This window comes from Aulonocara sp. 'chitande type north' Nkhata Bay, linkage group LG17 (assembly GCF_057382095.1).
Source record: "Aulonocara sp. 'chitande type north' Nkhata Bay isolate Kocher_YH1m ecotype deep benthic linkage group LG17, A_spYH_male_GT1.1, whole genome shotgun sequence".
NCBI lineage: Eukaryota > Metazoa > Chordata > Actinopteri > Cichliformes > Cichlidae > Aulonocara > Aulonocara sp. 'chitande type north' Nkhata Bay.
The window spans coordinates 25,690,098-25,711,499 of NC_141360.1; the positions used below are offsets into that span (position 1 = coordinate 25,690,098).

At 38.8% G+C, this 21,402-nt stretch overlaps 1 protein-coding gene across 1 annotated transcript; it reads left to right on the forward strand.

Moving 5' to 3' along the window:
- Nucleotides 1–11,450: 11,450 nt before the first annotated feature.
- LOC147310171 (E3 SUMO-protein ligase ZBED1-like) lies at nucleotides 11,451–14,055 on the forward strand. Its single transcript, XM_086268961.1, has 3 exons — nucleotides 11,451–11,584; nucleotides 11,847–12,108; nucleotides 12,498–14,055. The coding sequence occupies exons 1-3, from the start codon at nucleotides 11,487–11,489 to the stop codon at nucleotides 13,899–13,901; spliced, it is 1,764 nt and encodes a 587-aa protein (XP_086125087.1). The 5' UTR covers nucleotides 11,451–11,486; the 3' UTR covers nucleotides 13,902–14,055.
- The last annotated feature ends 7,347 nt before the right edge of the window (nucleotides 14,056–21,402 follow it).

Genomic DNA, 21,402 nt, shown 5'->3' on the forward strand with positions numbered 1-21,402 from the left:
GTTATACCCATCACTTATATACAGGCATGTGAAAAAGGTGTCTACACCCTTACTGCTTCCGCTAGAATTAAGAGGGTAAATAGCAGCCAGGTGCGGCTATTCAAATGCACTTGATTAACTGATCATCAGTAAGCGCGAGCACCTCTGTTAAAGCAGCTGTTCTGGCAGTTTGCTTTGGAGCATTCAGGTGTTTGCAACGCTGCGGTGTGCATCAAAGTTTTACTTTATTTCACTTATTTGAGGGTTTTTCTTCCCCACAACTCTCCATCTGCATGAAATAGTAAAACTTTATTTTCAATCTAGACATAAAGTGACAGAAAGTTTGCAGCTTTTCCCCTCGTGTCTCCTGGTAGCTGTTAAACAAATTATTGACTGCTTCCATCAGGTCTGAGCAGACTGCCAGTACAATTACTGGATGTCCGTTTACTTTCCCTTTGTGTCCTTCCAACTCCATTACAGCTTCCACCACCCGAACCTTTCGTCAGATGCCAGCACATTTTGATGGACACACAGCCGGTGAAAGTCTCTGCGAGGTGCGCTGCTCTGCATGGTGTCAAAGACCAAATAATGAGCCAAGTCCAGCCTGTGACCCACAGCTAATGCTGCACACTGCAATCCCTCTGCCCTTCTTGCGCACATCAATGTCAGCAAACATGAGGGTCTGTTTCCAGAAATATCTTCACAATTTCCCAGCCATGTGTAATTGCTAATGAAGAAGTTTTAGAGATTACTTGTTGTCTGGGAAACTTAGTAAGCAATTACATGATTGAGGTTAGGGGGTAATTGCAAGCATGTGAAAATATGACAGATTACTTGCACCACTTGGGCAGAATCCCATTAAAGTGAAGCATACGTTTCCCTGTTGACAAGTCTGAGACAGCTTAGCTTAGGTGTGATATGATGCCATATTTTAGTCCTGCAGTTTTCTGCATGTATCTGCAAGAAAATAAAGTGAATGAAGACATTAACAGCAGAGGAAACAATGTGAGAACCTGCAGCTGATCTGAGAAATGATCTGAGCTGCGCTGACTTGTAACACAGTACTTATACATTTTTCAAAGCTGCCACTAACAATAAAAACTTTCAAATGAGTTTTCCCTCAAATGAACTGCATTTTAATGATTAGATGATTCAATTATGTTTTGTTTTTTTTCTGACTTGCTTTGAGAGCGTTCTTCTTCTAGCTGAAAAGCTCAAACCAAGGGTCTGAAGCCCATGGCTCTTTGACCGTCTCTTTTACAAAATGCTATATGAATATAAAGATTAACACTGGAATTCCCAGCTTCTACCGTTCTACCTTTAAAAGCCGGAGAGCAGTCAAGTCAAGAAGGCTTCTACCTGAGACCCCCGCGGAGTCATCATTTTGCGTTTCTACCTTTAAAAGCCGGAGAGCAGTCAAATGCTGGAAGTGGAAGCTAAATTGGCTAGTCATTCATATGTATATTGGGTCGTTACCTAGGAATTCTGGAGGGAGGGGATTGGGGGAGAAATCAACACACATGAAGACATTGCAAATGTACTTGGATTTTAGGTTGCAAGCCACCCAAAACTTGATCCCAAACTTGTCAGGTTTACTTGCAAACACTTGGAGTGTTTCAGTATGCCATCTTAGGGAGAACTCAACACACATGTAGGTCCTTTGTTGCTGACATTTATTGATGAAAATAGAAAAAAAACCAACCGTTTGTACACATGTTTACAAATAATAACAAAAATTGAGTGAGTACATTACAACATTTTCAGCAATCACTCACAATCCTGGCACTGCCACGGTATCTGTCGCCTGCATTTACCACATGTGTACCTGTAGCAGTGAACACATCGCACAGTGGCCTGATTTTTTTTGCATCTGTGTTTGACCTGACACGTGGCCCTTTTTCCAGGGCTCGGTGTGGAGGGTTGTGTCCGAAGCAACTGTTCTTTTCTTTCCTTCTTCGCAGCTACATGAGAGTGAGCCAATTCGGTTGCAAGGGCTACCAGGAAGTCCACCCGTCTTTCCTTCGTCCCGGTGCATTCTTGATACAGCACATGTGCATTCAGTGCTGCCATGTCAATCATGTTATAAAACACGGCAACTGGCCAGCGCCGTGTTCCTTTGCGGACAGTGTACTCCCGAACCATCTGGTCCATCACATCCACGCCACACTTTGTCTTGTTGTAAAGGGTGACAGTGTTTGGCTTCCTTTTGGTAGTGTTTTCGGTCTGAACCACGCTGTGCATGCTGCTAAGAATATATACTGTCTTCTTCCGTTTGGCCGCATACGCCGTCAGCGTGGCAGCAGAGGTTGAAAACACCTAAGAAATAAGATAAATTGTTAATTCCATAGCCCTTTTACACACAATGAAACACATAAACATAGAACCACAAAAGACCTGCAACATACCTGAGTGGTGAATTCATTGCGATCTGTCTGTCTAGTGGATTGAGGAATTTCCCTGCGAATCTTGTTGACTGTGCCGAGGATGGTGGTTTTCCGTCTAAGAAGTTTTTGCGCAAGTGAAAGCGATGTGAAAAAATTGTCAGTGGTAACATTTCTGCCCTTGTCCAGGAATGGTTCCATCAGCCTCATAACTACATTTTCGGAAAGTCTCTCCCCAGTGGGACGATTGGGGTCCTTGCCAAGATATGGGAAGACATTGCAAATGTACTTGGATTTTAGGTCGCAAGCCACCCAAAACTTGATCCCAAACTTGTCCGGTTTACTGGCAATATACTGCAGGAAACTGCACCGAGTTTTTGATGGGAAAAGCTGTTCATCAACGGTGATATGTAGACCAGGGTTGTAGCACGTGATGCAGTTGGTGACAAATGATCCCCACACACTGGAAATTGCTGCGAACTTATCAGTCTTTGCTCGATCACAGCGGGTGGACTTGTCATCAAAGCGTAGGTGTTGCATGATGTCTTGGAAGCGGTTTCGTGCCATAGTTCCAATTATCTGTGGGTTTCCCAGGTTTGCTGACCAGCAGTCATTTACAGATGGAACCCTGTAAACCCCCCGCAAGATGACAATAGCAATAAATGCCATTAGTTCAGGGAGGTCCATGAACCAACAAACATGCTCCGTTTGCTGTGCATGTTGAATAGTCCATTCTTGAATGCTACGAAGCATGTCAAGAGTGATGAAACACAGGAAGCTCTGAAGGCGACTCAAGATACTTCTCCTGGCCTTAGCCGTTGGCTCTCCATCTGCAGCGTACGGTTCTATAGGGGTGAAAGGGAGACGGGTCCCCACATGTTCTTCACGCCACACTGTGCCATCTTTCGCTGTCTCAGTCCCCAAACAAGCTCTCTTTTTCGGTGGAGAAGCAGTCTCCTCATCTGCAGTGTGAACAAATTCAAATTGTGAGCAATGGGAAGGTCAAACAAAATCACAAATGCATGCATAGATACTAATTATAATTCCAGTATCTCCTCCTCTGTGTCAGAATAATGTCTGAAATATCTTACTTACTAACTACATCCACTTCCTTGCTTGAAATGAAAAAGGAAATAACATGAAATGAAACGATGAAATGATGGACCAGATGGTTCGGGAGTACACTGTCCGCAAAGGAACACGGCGCTGGCCAGTTGCCGTGTTTTATAACATGATTGACATGGCAGCACTGAATGCACATGTGCTGTATCAAGAATGCACCGGGACGAAGGAAAGACGGGTGGACTTCCTGGTAGCCCTTGCAACCGAATTGGCTCACTCTCATGTAGCTGCGAAGAAGGAAAGAAAAGAACAGTTGCTTCGGACACAACCCTCCACACCGAGCCCTGGAAAAAGGGCCACGTGTCAGGTCAAACACAGATGCAAAAAAAATCAGGCCACTGTGCGATGTGTTCACTGCTACAGGTACACATGTGGTAAATGCAGGCGACAGATACCGTGGCAGTGCCAGGATTGTGAGTGATTGCTGAAAATGTTGTAATGTACTCACTCAATTTTTGTTATTATTTGTAAACATGTGTACAAACGGTTGGTTTTTTTTCTATTTTCATCAATAAATGTCAGCAACAAAGGACCTACATGTGTGTTGAGTTCTCCCTAAGATGGCATACTGAAACACTCCAAGTGTTTGCAAGTAAACCTGACAAGTTTGGGATCAAGTTTTGGGTGGCTTGCAACCTAAAATCCAAGTACATTTGCAATGTCTTCATGTGTGTTGATTTCTCCCCCAATCCCCTCCCTCCAGAATTCCTAGGTAACGACCCAATATACATATGAATGACTAGCCAATTTAGCTTCCACTTCCAGCATTTGACTGCTCTCCGGCTTTTAAAGGTAGAAACGCAAAATGATGACTCCGCGGGGGTCTAAGGTACTACCCCGAAATGACTGCTCTCCGGGGGTGTAAGTGTTAATAATAATTGTGAACTAGAAAATGCATTTTCTGAAGAAACTGCAGTGTGGATGCTGATAGCTGAATGTTTTGAGGAGCCATTTTAACACTGGACTCTATGGAAGAGTTGAAAGAACCATGACATATACTACAATAACCATGACATTGGATGAAAGAGGGCAACGATGGCTACATTTTGAGGGTAAAATGATGACTGTCAACTGAACACTGTGGACACAGCAGCAGTTTAAAGAGAAGATTTTAAGATAAAAATTTCCCTTGATCCTACTCTAGCAGCTAAGCTGTCTCACTCTAACCTCCAACATTCCGTCCCATACACACCCATTATAAACTCTGAAACAGGTGAAAAGCATGAATTTTAAACTGGAGCTGAAGAAAAAGTATAATAGCTATTGAGAAGATAAATACAAGTTGAATAGTTGAATGTCTTGGCTTCGTTTTTAAGTTTGAATGGTGGCTCTAGGTCAACGTATGTGAAAGTAGATACAGGTCAAAGAGGAGTAAGTTGAATGAGGATTCAAAGGATCTCCCCATTGAAATACATTATAAATATTTGTTGAATAAAGTTGAATAATTGGCTAGCTGCTGTTAAGCTAGCACAAGCACAGAGTACTTAAAAGTTGGTGGCTACATAATTTGTCCTCTAAAACAAGTCATGTCTATATTTTCAAAACACTAGTATTCCAGCAGAGAAGAGAATGGTAGCACCACCAAAAGTTCAAAAAACAACTGTTACAAGCTTCTAGGATAAATAGCAGTGCTCTACATTCAGCTTAGAGCTGGGCGATAGAACGATAACGATATGTATTGCGAAATAACTTTTTCTCGATAGAAAAATTAAACTATTGAGATAGGCCTCGCCGCTCTTGTCCTCTTAAAAAAAAGAAAAGAACAGCCAATCCAAATTAAGTAGTGCAGAGCCGAACCAATCACAGCCGCAGCGTCACGTCACGTGACTTGTTACGTACAGCACAAGTGCCAAGTTGCACATGTGTATTTGTTTTGGGAAGCAGCCAGCCGCCGTGCCGCCCGGGTAATGGAGGAAATGAGTGTGCCGACTAGAGAAAAATCAACCGAGAGCGTGACCGAAGGTTACCGAAGAGAAAACCGATGATGGTTCCAATGCCGGAGAGGTTGTCGAACGGAAGAGCCACAGAAGTTCCGTAGTGTGAAGGTATTTCGGCTATTTCAAGTCTGACAAAAAACAGAGTAGCGTGCACTGTAAATTGTGCCGAAAGCAAGTCTGGAAATCCAATAAACCGGTGCATGCTCAATCTCTGACTGGAAGCGCTAATTCGGCTTTTGTCAGACTAAAGTAACTGTTAAAACTGTTTGAAAAGCTAAGCTGTCACGACCTGCAGGGTCGGCAAGGCACTGATCAGCAATCTCTCTCCCCCTCCCCTGTTTTGCCAGGGCGGAACTCATGGCGGGTTCACGCCCTCGGCCCACGCCCTCCCGGATCATGCACACCTGGGCCTCATCAGACCAGCTGGTATATCAGAAGGAGGAGATCAGCTGTTCAACGCTGGATTGTTGTGAAGACTCCTGTCAGTACACGTCTAGTTTCCCACTTCCGCCTCAGAAAGTAACATTTGTCTCTCTGTTCTAGATTCCCCGGACCCGTCCCCGTGTTTCCCCGTGTGGAGCGTGTAAGAGGTGGCTGGTCACTAGCGGAGAGAGGTTGGCGTGAGCGTGTGTGTGATTCCCTTGTTTTCCCTGGAGCCCTGGAACCCGTCCTCGCACATCTTGTATATAGCACTGTCCTCGCACTGCCTGTAAATACACTTGGTGAAGATTTTTGTGAATAAACTGTCTCTGTTACAACACACTCCGGAGTCCTGCGAGTGGATCCTCAGAGCAACCCGTGACATAAGCTATACAACAAGGAGAGATTGAGAATTTCCTTTTAGTTCTCAGTTTATTTGATATTGACAAAAGTTAGTCAATTTTGTCTGTTCTTCTGTAACACAAACTAAGATTTATTTTTAGAATTAAAATTTTGTTTCTAAGTGGAATTGACAATTTAGTCTGTTTCGTTTGTTCTATTTTGAAACTTAAACGCTTTAGCGGCTGCCTTTTGTGTAGTTTGCAATATTTGCCTTTATTTATCTGAAAAAGTCTCATGTTTCTTAAGTACATCTACCCTGTTGAACTTATTATGGGAAATAAATATTTAAATCAAAACAAGCTGCTGATTATTTCACATTTTACTTGTGAGCAACGGCACATTTAAATCTTACAAATATAGTTATTTGGCTTATATCGTGATAGATATCGTTATCGCCTGAAATGAAAAAAAAACATATCGTGATATGAAAAAAATCTCATATCGCCCAGCTCTAATTCAGCTAATAGAGAAATACACAATTGGTTATATGAAAAATGAATATGTTACCTTACCTGAAGGTGTAGTTTTATCCAAAAAGTACAGAGAGGCCAACAGCAGCTGCATTCATTCAGGTGACCCTGAAAGGGCGCAAAATTTTCGAAGAGGACGGACCGTTGTTTAACTCAATAACTTTGTGTTCTTGTAACAAAGACCATTTTGAGAGAAAATAATTTAGGTTCACCAGACGAATAATAATTGCAGTAATGCTGGAGTCCTACATTTACGTTGAGTGAGATGAAAAAAAATGTTTCAGCTTAAAGAGGGCCTTGAATTTTTTTCTTTGAGTATACAAATTAGTGATGTGTCGGTCGTGAACGGAACGGCTCTTAGAGACGGATCTTTGACGTGAACGATGCGAGCCGGCTCCTTATCGCGAGCCGTGGTTTTTTTTTTTCTTCCTTTCTCTCACCCTCTCTCTCTCGCACCTTTTTTCCGCTTCACTCCGCATTAGTGATGTGCGGATCGATCCTGAAATATCGATTCCTCCGATACCAATCATTTATGTTCTAGAATCGATTCTCACATTAAAATATCGATATTTTAGTCATTTAGAGTAAATTTGTAGTTTATCATTCGGTATTCCCCATATGGAAAAGAAATAGTAAAAACTTATATGATTTACTCATGAAAGTGGCCACTTTCTCATTACTTTCATACATTGTTTTAGTAAGTGTCCAAAACATACAAGTTTCATTATAAAAAATTTCAAGGGATCTTATATCTGTTTTCACTCTTATATGCTTTTCATACAAGTTTCACACAAGACAGATACAAACTTTACAAGATTTATATATATCTTTTCCATATGGGTCTCCTTGAAAAATCGGGAGGGTTGGCATGTATGGTTGTGGCAAATCACTAACCTTGTCAAAAACCTCAGAGTAAATCATATCACAGAATATGATGAGCGTATGTTGAGGCGAACTGAAGAGGAGGAGAAGGACAGGTGCTGCTAGGGCGAGACAGACGTCTCTCACGGAGTCCTTTCAGTATCGTCGATACCACCCTGAATATTACTTGGTATCAGATCGGAAAGAAAATCAGTGGTATCGCACATCACTACTCCGCATACGAGCCTTGTACTTTTCTACTAAACAGTCGTCTTCTACTTTGGTGAGGTTTTTTTTTAACACTGTTTTGCTTTTGTTTTCTTTTTTACTGCAATTCCTGTAGAGCAGCTTTTAATGTGTTAATTCAGTATGTGCTACAAAATAAATACCTTTCCTTTACAGTAGGTTTATTTTAAATTGTTCCAATCATGGAACTTCAAAGGAACAGCACTTAAAAATGAACAGCCCGTGATGTCAAAGTACACATTCTACTGGCAAATCCCATAAATGGGGGACAAATTCAACCAACTTTAGTGGATCTCGGATGTCAGAAACACAAAACAACCTGATTGTTAAAACAAAGACAAGGCAGACGCAGAGAAACGCAGACGCAAACACTGAAGCATCTACAATGGCAGAAGCACAAATAGAAATGATTAGAAAAAGAGGACTCGCTGCCACCAACTGCAATGTCTCTGCAGGAGCCTCTGAAAAAAACAAGACACCACGGAACAAAAGATGGAAAAAGAAGAGTCAGCTGCATTCTCTGTACAGGAATCTTTGCAACAACTACGAGACAAACAGAAAACACTTACTGCCCACTCTCTCTCTTTTTCTTTCTTTCTGATTGTGTAATAAAAGTATGAACATGTGTTTATAAGTTACACTTGTGTTTGAATCTTGCAGCTCATCACACATTTGATTTCCATGTGTGACAACTGCAAGTGTCCAGAGTGAGGACAGAATGAAGGACCCACTGCTGCACATCATCTGTGAGGCTTTGCAGCCCTGATGATCCACCACCAGGACAAACACAGCAGTATGTGAGGAAGAGAACAAGGAAGAGCCAGCAGCAGCTGACAGATGGAGAGAATAGACAGACTGTTCCCTGTTTGTGAAGGACTGCTAGAAAAGTTTAGAATAACTAATTGTCTGTCCTGAATCAGTCTTATTAGGTAATGTTCAAATAATTATATCATTCCAGTATTTTCAGTGTGGGAGAAAGTACTCAGGGCCTTCAAGTTACACACTATGAAAGGCAGTAACAAGTTTAATATTCAGAAACCTAAAGTGTGTATCAGCAGCAGAATGGACCTAAAAATAAATGTCCATGTTTGTTTCATTTCTATGAAGCTTTGAGTATTTTAGTAGTTCTGCTGTGTTTGTTGCATCATATTGCTGTAATTGTTTATGAGCTTTAGATATTTCGAGGTAAGTTGATCTATAGTGTTACATCATATTCTATAAGGATGTTATGTGTTCGTATACTTTCTTCCTAGTTTGACCCATTTAGCAGAAGTCAGCCTGTTTACGGCTCTGATATCTATTCTGTATAACTTAACCCTTTGACTGCCTGCTCAACCATTTGGTTTAGCATATTTTGAGAGACTATATATAATGAACTGGAGTACTTAGCTTAACTCAACCTTACTGAGCCATCTCTACCACTTGGTTGAGTTATGTTATCCTAAAAAAAAACACTAGATGGCACTGTGTCAGGATCAGTGTTGGTCAAGTTACTTGAAAAAAGTAATCAGTAACTAATTACTGATTACTTCCCCAAAAAAGTAATCCCGTTACTTTACTGATTACTTATTTTCAAAAGTAATTAATTACTTCGTTTCTTTTTAAAAACACGATTTACAACCTGAAGAGGTGATAAAGTGATAGATCTTTCAGCCCAATTCTACTTTTTCTGCATAATCCATCATACAAAATGTAATCAAATGGAAAAGTCTCTTTTTTTAACTTGTTTTTATCAGTTTTAATCTTTTAACTTTATGCATCAAGCAAAAAATTTAATTATATGCAACATTCTCTGACTTGAATAAATTAGTTTAACATTTAAACCTTTTTTCTACACATTCCAGCACATAAAATAAAATATTTTTTGTGTTTACACTCACTCTTTCAAACAGATGCAAGTAAAACACAGCAGAAAATAAATAAAGTCAAAGACTCACCTGTAAAGCAGGAGCAGGGTAGGCGGAGGTTTACCCTGGTGCAGGTGTGCCGCGGTCAGTTGAAGAATCCGCGAGTTTCTCTGTGAATTTCCCATTACGTCGTTGCTTGCTTGGAAGTTTAGGGGTTTTTTTCACTGTAAAAAGAAGTTTTCTTCCCACGCACGATGGACGCTAATGTTTTTGTCACTTTTTATGGAATTATATTCAAAGTAAGGTCAGTGTTAGGATGCCTGGGTCGTCGACCCAGGGTTTTTGAGTTTATGATATTATTTATACTGTCTAGTTTTTGGTTTCTTTGAGTTCTGTCTTATGGCTTAGGTCTCTGTCTTCTTTAGTTGCTCTGTCTCCCCTATCACCTGCATCCCCTTGTCTAGTTCGCGTCTATGTGTATCTTAAGTTCCTATATCCCCGTGTTCAGTCAGTGTTTGTGTCTACCCTGTTCCCACGTCTCTGTTCCCTTTGTAGTGCCTGCATGTGAGTCTGTGTCTTTGTTCAGTCTGTGTTATGTGTTTCCTGTTTTACTTTGAAGGTCTCCGTCTTTTCTCAGTGTGTTCAGGTTACGCTTCTTTGGTCTCGTCAGTTCTGATTTGCCCCAGCTGTGTTTCCCTCCTGTTACTCATTCCCTGATTGCTCCCTCTGTGTATTTAAGCCCAGTGTTTCTCTGTGTCTGTGTCGTGATCTACCGTTTACCAAGCTGTGTGTTCTGTCTGTCCTCCGGTATTAGTTTATTTTTTGATTGTTTCCAGTTATGTTATATTTGAGTTTAACATTAAAACGGTTTTTGAGTTTACATCTGTCTCTGGAGTCTGCACCTTGGGTCCTTTTCCTGTCTGCACACAGCCGCACCTAACAGGTCAGTACTTCCACGCTTTAAACACTGCACGCTCATACTCTCTCCCACAATCGATATGTGATCCATTGTTGATCTGCACACAGCTGTTGTCACTAACACGCACTCGCTTACGTCACTGTCGTGAGACATTCTCGCAAAAAATCACGGTTTTAGTAATGCAGCGTTCCTACGGGAAAGTAACGGTAATCTATTTACCGTTTTTGCAATAGTAATCCCTTACTTTACTCGTTACTTGAAAAAAGTAATCAGATTACAGTAACGTGCCCATCTCTGGTCAGGATATGGCAGGCCTCATCTGCCACCTTCCAACCAGGAAATCAGAAAGCAAAAAATCACTCTGGACACATGGACTGTTTTGGCTAAAAATTTTAAAGGTAAGTACATTTTTCTGCAGTATAAACATGTCAGTCTTTACTGAACATGATTATGTCATTTGATACCAGAAAATAGCTGTAATAAATCCATAATATTTTTTTAAAAACATGCTCAACCAAACGGTTGATTTGTCAATTGATGGTAAGAGTAGCAAAACTTAGCTAATGTTTAGAACTGTTGTTTTAACATATGAAATTGACTATTTACTAGGGCTGCCACGATTAGTCGACTAGTCACGATTACGTCGACTATCAAAATCGTCGACGCCTAATTTAATAGTCGACACATCGTTTAAATGCCGTAAAATCCTGAAAGGTGCAGGAATAACAGTAGGATTTAAGAGTGTAATAACGGACTGAAACAGAAGATGGCGGAAATGCACCTACAAGGATACCGTTAAACGCCGAAGAAGAAGAAGAAGCAGCAGTCTCCGTTATCATGGCTACTCAGCAACGGAACTCGACCAAACAAAAGAAAAGAAGGTCCAATGCAAAATCTGCAAAATGGAACTTGCCTTCCATGGCAGTACAACAGCGATGCACGAGCATCTAAAAAGGAAGCACGTCGTGGCATCCGACGACGAAGTGGTACAGTCGTCTCGGTAAGCTAATTGGCTAGTTAGCTGCTAACATTATTGTAAACAGCAAGCTGCTAATTATTTGTGCTGTCAGTGTTAATCTCGTTAGTATGATGTTAACGCCATAACCGCATTAACGCGGCAAATCCCCGTTAGTCAGTGCCATGCAGCCCTCGCACCGCGTTCTCGCGCTAACGGGGATTTGCCGCGTTAACATCGTATTGACGAGATTAACGCTGAGAGCACTACTTATTATTGCTTATATTAATAGCTGTTAACATTACAGGACTGCTAAAAAAATACGTTCGTCTTCAATGGACGACTTTGTCACCAAGCCAACAACATGTACACCTCGGCAAGCAGATGTCCTGACTGAATCAATCTTGAACATGTTGGTGACGGACATGAGACCCCTGTCTATGGTTGATGATCAAGGTTTCAAAGAGATGATCAAGCAGTTCAACCCACATTACCATGATAACTACCTACCAGGCCGATCCCACTTCACCAAATTGATGGAAAAGAAATATGATGCTACCTTTGAGAAGGTTGGTCTCTCTTTCTCTCCACTCTCTCACACCACAACCACAAAATAGCAATTTGTATTAGAATTTAATACATTTCATGATGAAATAATATAGAGCTTGCTGACTGAGGAACCAATAAATTAATCTTGGTTAAAGCATGTAATGGAAAGTTGTTGTTGTTGTTGTTGTTGTTGTTGTTGTTGTTGTTGTTGTTGTTTGTTTTTTTTTTTTTTTTTTACTGATATGTTGAATGTTTAACATACGTAAGTGTATTTGATGTAACTGAATTATTCAATTGGTAAATTCAAATCTTAATGCATAAACTGACAAGCATTATTAATAATGAAAAAATATACTGTAATATATTTCCCTAATGCTTACTATTGTTCCAAATCATCTCATATCTTTAGGTAAAGCAGACCCTTGGTGGTGTCAAAGGTTTCTTCACCCTGACTGCTGATGTCTGGACCAGTCGTGCAACAGAGGCCTACCTTGGTGTGTCTTGCCATTTCCTGAGTGAAGATTGGAAGATGAAGAGCTTCATCCTTGATACCATGCCTCTTGAGGAGAGGCATACTGGTGCCAATATAATGACATGGATGGAAGAGGTGCTAACAAACTTTGACATCTTGCCTGCCAAAATAAAAGCAGTAGTACATGACAGTGGTTCCAATATGGTGGCAGCAATGCGACTTCTTGAAGAAAAACATGGATGGGCCTCTATCCGCTGTGCTGGACACACACTCCAGCTCATAGTCAATACTGCTCTCAAAGAAACCACCATCAGCAGAGCACTAGGTGCTGCTAGGCAGCTAGTGGAGCACTTTAAGAGAAGCGAGCTGGCTAGTACAAGACTAAAAATGAAACGGGAGCAAATGAATGTGAAGAAAAATACACTGATCCAAGATGTCAGTACAAGATGGAATAGTACATTCCACATGATAGAAAGACTCCTCGAACAGCGCTGGCCTCTCACTGCCACTCTTTCAGATCCCGAGGTAACGCCAAGGGGGAAACACTACTTCGACTTGAAGCCAGAGCAGTGGGTGCTGCTTGAAGAACTGAAGCAAGGTTTGGCACCTTTTGAGACTGCTACTGTTTACCTTAGTGGACAGAAGTACACAACGGTTTCAGGTCTTCCACAGGTGGTCAAAGGGCTGACACGGGCTGTACACCAAAGCCAACTGGAGACGAGCTCAGGAAAATCTTTCATTGCCAGTGCAGAAAAAGGCATAACACAGAGATGGGGGAGTATATGTACTTTCTCAGCAGACAAAGAAAACTCTCTTATTCTCGCAGCTGCCTTGGACCCCAGATACAGAAAGTTGAAGTTTTTGGCTCCTGAAGATGTCATCAGAGTGCAAGGGACTGTTGAAGTGCTTGCTGTCAAAGAAGCAAATGCTGGGACACATGAGCATGCAAAAGTGCAGACAGCCAATGGTTCAGGTAGAACTGAAAAGACTGCTCTGGACAACCTCCTTGAGTCTGACACAGACAGTCAGGGTGACAATGAGGAAGAAGCATCTAAGGAGGACCAAGATGTCCAAGTTGTGAGAAGTGAAGTTCAGCTGTACTTTAAAGAAGCCACAGTTTCTAAAAAGGATGATCCTCTTAAATGGTGGAGCGAAAATGAGGGATGTTTCCCCACACTATCAAAGCTAGCTAAATCTTTTCTGTGCATTCCTGCAACCTCCACCCCATCGGAGCGGATCTTCTCCACAGCAGGGAACATCTGCTCTCAAAAGAGAGCAAGCCTTTCTGCAGAACATGTAGAAAAGCTAACTTTCCTGGCTATGAACAATAATCTCGTGTAGATTGCTATACTGACTATATAGTCCCAAAGTTCAATATAGTTGTGAGGACTGAGCACAAAATGCTATTTTGTTATATTTGTTTTCGGGTGGCTTCAAACTTGAAATTTCATTAAAAGTTTAATAAACTATCATCTTGTCTTTATTTTTAGTTTCACATACCTTAAACACTTAAAGCTGTAAGCTAATGATAGTTGTATAAGAGCAGATGCATGCTGCTGCAATAATCTGTACGTTTTACGTCCAATGGATGCATAATCTGATTAGTCGACTAATCGCAAGAATAATCGGTGACTAGTCGACTATCAAAATAATCGTTTGTGGCAGCCCTACTATTGAATATAAATAATTTAATGATCTATACATGTAAATATGACATGTTTAAATTTTTCCATGACAAATACTGTATGTTACAAAATGTTCTAATGTTTAAAGATTTACTCACTTTCTGTGATTATTTTTTAAAGTACAGTTTTAAATGACACATGGAAATCAAACCAACTATATTTCTACAAATTTTTTTTTTTTTTAATGTTTATTAGATGGATTGCTAAGTAATGCTTCTGGGATCATGCCACTTTTCAACTGTCAAATGCTGGAGCAAAGAGTCCAAGGCGAAAGTTATGATCCCATGCCCATCACTCATCCCTGGATACAATGAGCATATGGGAGGGATAGATCTCTCTGACATGCTGGTACACCTGTACAAGACCCCAGCCAAGTCTACAAGATGGTACCTGCCACTCTTTTGTTACATGCTTGATCTGTCCATTGCAAATTCCTGGCTGGTCTACAAGAGGGAATGTGGACAACTAAACCAGAAACCAATCACACTCAAAAGATTCCGCCTGGCAGTTGCGCATAGCTTGAAACAAGTCAACAAGCCAGGATCCAAAGTTGGCCGACCATCATCCAGCTCTCCACCACCACCAAAGAAACGATACACCCCAAGACCCTCACAACCACAGCCAGATGTGCGATATGACTGCTTTGGGCATTGGCCACTTCACTGTGACAAGCGAGGCCGATGCAATTACTGTCCAAAGGGCGTCTCAAGATGGAAATGCCAAAAATGCAATGTTTTCTTGTGCTTGAATGCCAGTCAGGAATGCTTTGCAGTGTACCACCAGAAGATCTAATCATCAAGGGTTATTGGTGAAGTTGCATGAACGGCAAAAGAAAGGAGCCAGAACTGTTTCAGTGTGTTCCCAAATTTTTCAGTGCAAAATGGCAATGGTATATAATATACCACCAGAATTTTCTGGAAAATAAAATAAATGTTAGTGCTGTTCCAACACTACAGTGAAAAGTTTATGTTAACAACAGGTCAAAAGTGAATTTGTATGTTTATGAATTTTCGGTAATTGCAGATCAAGTTTTTGATCAAATTTACAATATTTTTGTGTTTTATACATTTTGTGGTCTGTTATTATAACGCCCACTGTTGAAATGGAATCCAACAATGTTTGATGTTTTTACTACCACAATAAAGTGGGTCAAACACAAAATTGGGTAGTTATTGTTTTGCAAAAGGAGTATAACCTTTACTTTTTTCTACTAGTTATGTCTGTAGAACTTTATGTAGTTGTACCATAGAGAGACATCTCAACCGTTTGGTAGAGGGTAATATTTAAAAAACTATAAGGTGCGTATAAATTTTTTTTTTTTTTGATTGTGATCATTATTGACCTAAAGGAATAGAAAATATGAACAAATAATTTTTTCATTGTATTTTTCTTGGTGAGGCAGTCAAAGGGTTAAAGCAGTTATGACATCTCACCCAATAAAGGAATATTTCATATATCAGTCTACTCTTCATTTTATCAGAAACTTATCACAGCTTGTACATTTTCTTTTTGCACATATATGTAAGCATTGAGCCAAATTTAGTAATGCCAACATACTGTCTCTGATATATGATACATCTATATATACACTGTCAAAGAAACTTGTCTTTGAGTGACGATTTAAGGTGATAGGACATATAAATAAATGCAACTTGAATCTTTACTGAAGCTCAGTATTTGACACAGAGTTCAAACTCACTGCTGTAATAACTAATAATGATTAATATAGTAACTATAATATTGGCCATATTATAGTTACATTACCAAAGTGAGATGATTTTAGTCTCATGAACAACATTAGCTAATTGTTATTTACTAGCTAACCTTAAAATGACTGGTCAGTACAGAAATGACAGAAATGAAGCCCAACAATCATGTTTTACAATTACACAGAGCTCATGTAGAAACAAATGAACAAAATATATTCTCCTTCATTTCTGTCAATCAAAGCTGTATGAAACGTTTCCAGCTGTTAGTATCATGGTTGCTAGGCAACCTGGGCAGCGCACCGGAGGCTAGACGTCCCATTTCACAAGCCTACAAGCCTAGCACTTTCTGCCTTAGCGATATTTGAGTACGCAGCCCTTGAGGACCGTTGAGGCTGCGTACTTTAAGGCTGCAGAACCTGAATTGGGATACAGCCACTCTCGCACTTTTTTCCCGCTTCACTCCGCACAGGAGCCTTGTGCTTTGCGCTGGGCAGAGGGGGGAGGGGCGGTAGTTACACTCACAGTAGCACAGGAACAGAGCGGGAGGGAAAGAGAGCCAGGGACAACAACGTCAGATTAGAAAGGTTTAGTGATTATCCACAACTATTTTCAGTTGCGGATGATAAAAGGATTCAGAAAGTTTATTCCTGCAGGCCCATATGACAGAGAATGAGCATCTTCTTTTTGTTTTCATATTTATAATTAAATGTATTGTGGTTTGCAGTGTTTTGTGTTGTTTCACTTTAAATTTGTTTAAAAGGAAAAAGCTGAAAATTTAAATAGTTAAAGAGTTGAAATGTAAATAGTTGTTTTTTGTTTTATATGATTTATTTATTATGTTTTATTATGAGTGAATAAATAAAAGTATATTTACAGTGGCCCCTAGAGACAAAGCACGTACAAACTCCAAATCGCGTACAAACTCCAAATCACGTAAAAACTCCAAATCACGTAAAAACTCCAAAACACGTAAAAACTCCATAGCACGTAAAAACCCCATAGCACGTACAAACCCCAAAGCACGTACAAACTCGAAAACACGTAATAACTCGAAAACACGTAATAACTCGAAAACACGTAATAACTCGAAAACACGTAATAACTCGAAAACACGTACAAACTCCATAGCATGTACAAACTCCAAAACGAGTACAATCTCCAAATCACGTAAAAACTCCAAAGCACATACAAACTCCAAAACGAGTACAATCTCCAAATCAAGTAAAAACTCCAAAACACGTAAAAACTCCATAGCACGTACAAACTCCGAAGCACGTACAGACTCCAAAACACGACGGATTTGGTGTGTGGTAGTAACACGTAAATGAACTTTTTTTTTTTAAATTATTTGAATATATATGAATGCCTGTGTTTAAATAGACAAACAATACACATATGCTTTCAATTGTGTAATTTAAGTGATCTAGGTAGCTCTGTTTTGGAAGTTCAGTGAACACTAGAAATGTGTTTTGGAGTTTGTACATGCTTTTTGGAATTTGTACGTGCTTTGTCTCTAGGGGCCACCGTATATATTTATATATAGTTTGTTGATAGTGATTTGAAATGTAAACAGGTTGAATACATGTCTGTGGCTATTGATGATTTAATGGAGTGTGTGACGGTAGAAAGAGTAATATAATTGTTAGTTGTATGTATAGGAGTCCTGGGACACTGATAGAAACATTCACAGATGTAGTAGAAGATTTATTGAGCAAGGTAAAGGGAAATAAGACATTCTGTATTTGCGGTGATCATAATATTGATTTTTTTAAAATGTCCAATCATAAGGCATCATCAGTTTTTTTTTGTTATTTTTTGGAAGAGGGTTTTACCCTCTGATTACTAAACCTAGTAGAATAACTGAAAAGTCAGCTATTTTAATTGATCATATTTTCATTAATTGCTTGGAAAGCAACATTATAAGTGGTCTTGTCATAAATGACATAAGTGATCATTTACCTGTTTTTGTTACTTTAGATTATAAAAGGACACGAAAGGAGGACGTGTGTGTGGACAGATATATAAGAATTAGAAATGATCATGAAATAAATAAGTTCAGGCAAGATCTTATGAAAGATTGGAATGAGGTTCATGTAAATAACGTCAGTGCTGCATATGAGGCATTCTTAAGTACTTATTTTGGTTTTGTATGAAAATCACTGTCCACTGGTATTATATAAGCAAAAGAAAAATACTGGTAAACCATGGATAACAAAAGGACTAGAAAATGCATGTAAAAAGAAAAATAAACTGTATAGAGATTATATAAAACTTAGAACAAAGCCTGCTAAAATGAAATATAAAGTTTATAAAATAAGTTAGTATTAATTATCAGAAAGGCTAAGAAAGAATATTATAATAAATCATTTTACAACAACAACAAAAATATTAAGGGTACATGGAATATCTTGAAAAAATATTGGGTAATAAATATACACCCTTAAATTTACCTACTTACTTTAATAAGAAAAATAAGGTCATAAGTGATATGAATTAAGTGGTAAATGCATTTAATTCTTTTTTTGTAAATATTTGGCCTAACCTGGCAAACTTAATTAGAAAACAGGATGATTCAGAATGGAATGACGAATGGAAAGGAGAAAGAAGAGTAGTACAGTATGTTTTTAGGGGAAATCACTGAAAAAGAAATCATAGCTATTGTAGCAAAATCTAAAAACAAGGCATCCACTGACTGTGATGGGTTAGACATGGTCATTGTAAAAAAGATCTTGGATTGTATAATCAAACCTCTCTGTTATATTTTTAATCTCTCATTTTATACGGGTGTATTTCCTGACTGAATGACAGTGGCAAAAGTTATCCCCCTTTATAAATCAGGAGACAGACATAGGTTTAATAATTATAGACCAGTATCATTGCTATCACAGTTTTCTAAAGTGCTTGAAAAGCTCTTTGCACAAAGATTTGATAGTTTCATTGAAAAACATCAACTGTTAAGTGAAAGTCATTACGGATTTCGATGGAACAGATCAACAGCAATAGCATTAATGACTACTATTGAAGGCATTTCATCAGCAACACATAATAAATATACTATAGGGTATTCATTGATTTAAAAAAAAAAAAGCTTTTGACACTCTGCAACACTCCATCTTGATTTCTAATTTAAGTACTTATGGTGTGAGAGGAATAGTATGGAACTGGTTAAGCAGTTATTTAGATAATAGGTTTCAGTATGTACAGTGTTTAGGCAATTCATCTGATAGAATGAAAATAGAAGGTGGGGTCCCTCAAGGTTCTGTTTTAGGACCAAAACTTTTTAATTTATATATAAACGACATTTGTGATGTGTCAAAAATGTTAAATTTTGTTTTGTTTGCAGACAATACAAATTTTTATTGTTCCGGAGAAAACTTGAAAGAATTGGCTAAAATTATGGTTATTGAAATGAAAAATTTTTTAAAATGTAAATAAGTTATCGCTAAATTTGGAAAAAACAAAGTTTATAATATTCGGAAACCGTGCAAGGGAGGAAGAGATAGTATTCTCTATAGAGGGAGTATTAATTGAAAGAGTGACAGAATTCTGTTTTCTGAGTGTAATAGTGAATGACATGGAAAGTTAACATGGAAATCTCATATTGAACATGTTAAAAAAAAGTTGGCTAAAAGTATTTATATCCTGGGTAATGTAAGATATATATTAGATTACAAGACAATAAGAATATTATATTTTTCATTGTTTCTACCCTATCTGAGTTATTGTGTTGAAGTATGGGGGAATACATGTGTGACTAATATGAAACCATTACATTTGTTACAGAAGAGAGCGCGTTAAATAATGCATAATGTTACATATAGAGAACACATTAATAGTTTGTTTATAAAATCAAACTTATTAAAAACTAGAAGATATAGTGAAATTACAGACATTAATTATTCAGAGCGTTCTCACTCCCGAGGCGTAACATGTCGACGTTTTGTCACGTCCCGCGGCGTTCCTGAGGAACGCGAAAGGAGACCTTCGGCGTTCTTATGGTACGCGGCGGGTTATGGCTGGAATCCAGTGCAATGACGCTCCTGCGGTAAATAGACGTTCCAGCCCTGTATTCCAGCCCTAAACCTAACCTTATCCCTAGCCCTGACCATAACCTTATTCCTGACCTTAACCAGGACTTTAATGATGTTGAATAGCGTGTTTCTAAGCGATTTGAAGAAAAAGAGCAAACGTGTAGATTCAGTCCAGACGGTTCTCATATTTCCTCTTTTTTCCGAGGTCGTCATTTAGGAACGTGGTGGGTAGCCGAAAACGTAATATGGTGACAATTTGTCACCTAGCATAAAATGTTACGCTTTGGGAGTGAGAACGGGTTGAATTATTATGTTTAGGGCAAAAAATAAAACACTACCTCTTAAGTTACAAAGTTTATTTGTATTGTGTTCAGAAAATGGAGACGGCAGAAGGAAGTTTTATTTTAAGCATCGGTTTGCTCGAACCACACAAAGGAAAATGTGTCCAACAGTCATAGGCATAAGAAACTGGAATTGTCTCAATGATCATCTTAAGTGTTGTACAAATGTTTCTCAATTTAAAATCTGCTATAAGAATAAAATGATAAACTAATATGAAGAAGTTGAAAATACCGGAATTTAATTGTAGAAAAAATAAAATAAAATAATAAACATATATCAGAATCAGAATACTTTATTGATCCCTGGGGGAAATTATTTTTTTGTTACAGTGCTCCATTATAAACAAACATTAACAAGACAGACAATACGCTAACTAAGAATAGTACAATATATACATATACATAAAGTCAATTATTAATAAATACCTGAAAAAGAAACGTGTAGTTGTAGCAGTAAACAGTGTGTATATAAACAGTGTGTATATATAAATAAAACCACAGGTTGTTTTTTTTTTGTACATTACTAATTCCTTTTGTGCATAATTTTATATTGTTGTTAATAATAAATTAATTAAAGCAACAAAACAACCTGAAGAGCTGGTTGGGAGCTGAAAGATCCGGATCTTTTTAGTGAGTCGCATGGACCTCATTGGACCATTTTACCAATGAGAAAAAGTAAATCTTTCATTCAGCTGTTGTTAACTGATCTTGACTTAGTTAATTAAACGTTGTAAACGTGCTTTCAGTGTGTCCTGTACATGAGTTCTTTTAGTAAACCACAGCACGGTGTGTTTTTTGAGCTGATGAAGTTCAGCCAAAACAAGAAACATGCAGCAGGGGACATTAACTTGTTAAAATGTTATAAAAGGACAATTAAAGATTTTCACCCTACATGGTTGTCAATGATCCAATGATAAATGAATAATTTGATCAAAAGTTCTATATGCTATTTCTGGAGGGAGTGCAGTGGAAATGTTGTCACTTTTGGACTTTGCTACCTGCAGCTAAATAATTTATTTAAAAGCTGCAACTGAATGAGGGAATATTTGTCTAAAAACTTAAACTGAACTAGAAGA

What these genes read in the sequence shown, in the direction of transcription:
- LOC147310171 (XM_086268961.1), top strand. Translation starts at nt 11,487, where the DNA reads ATGGAACTTGCCTTCCATGGCAGTACAACAGCGATGCACGAGCATCTA. An exon ending in GAAGTGGTACAGTCGTCTCG is followed by an intron (nt 11,585 to 11,846) that starts GTAAGCTAATTG and finishes TTAACATTACAG; the next exon opens with GACTGCTAAAAAAATACGTT. An exon ending in ATGATGCTACCTTTGAGAAG is followed by an intron (nt 12,109 to 12,497) that starts GTTGGTCTCTCT and finishes TCATATCTTTAG; the next exon opens with GTAAAGCAGACCCTTGGTGG.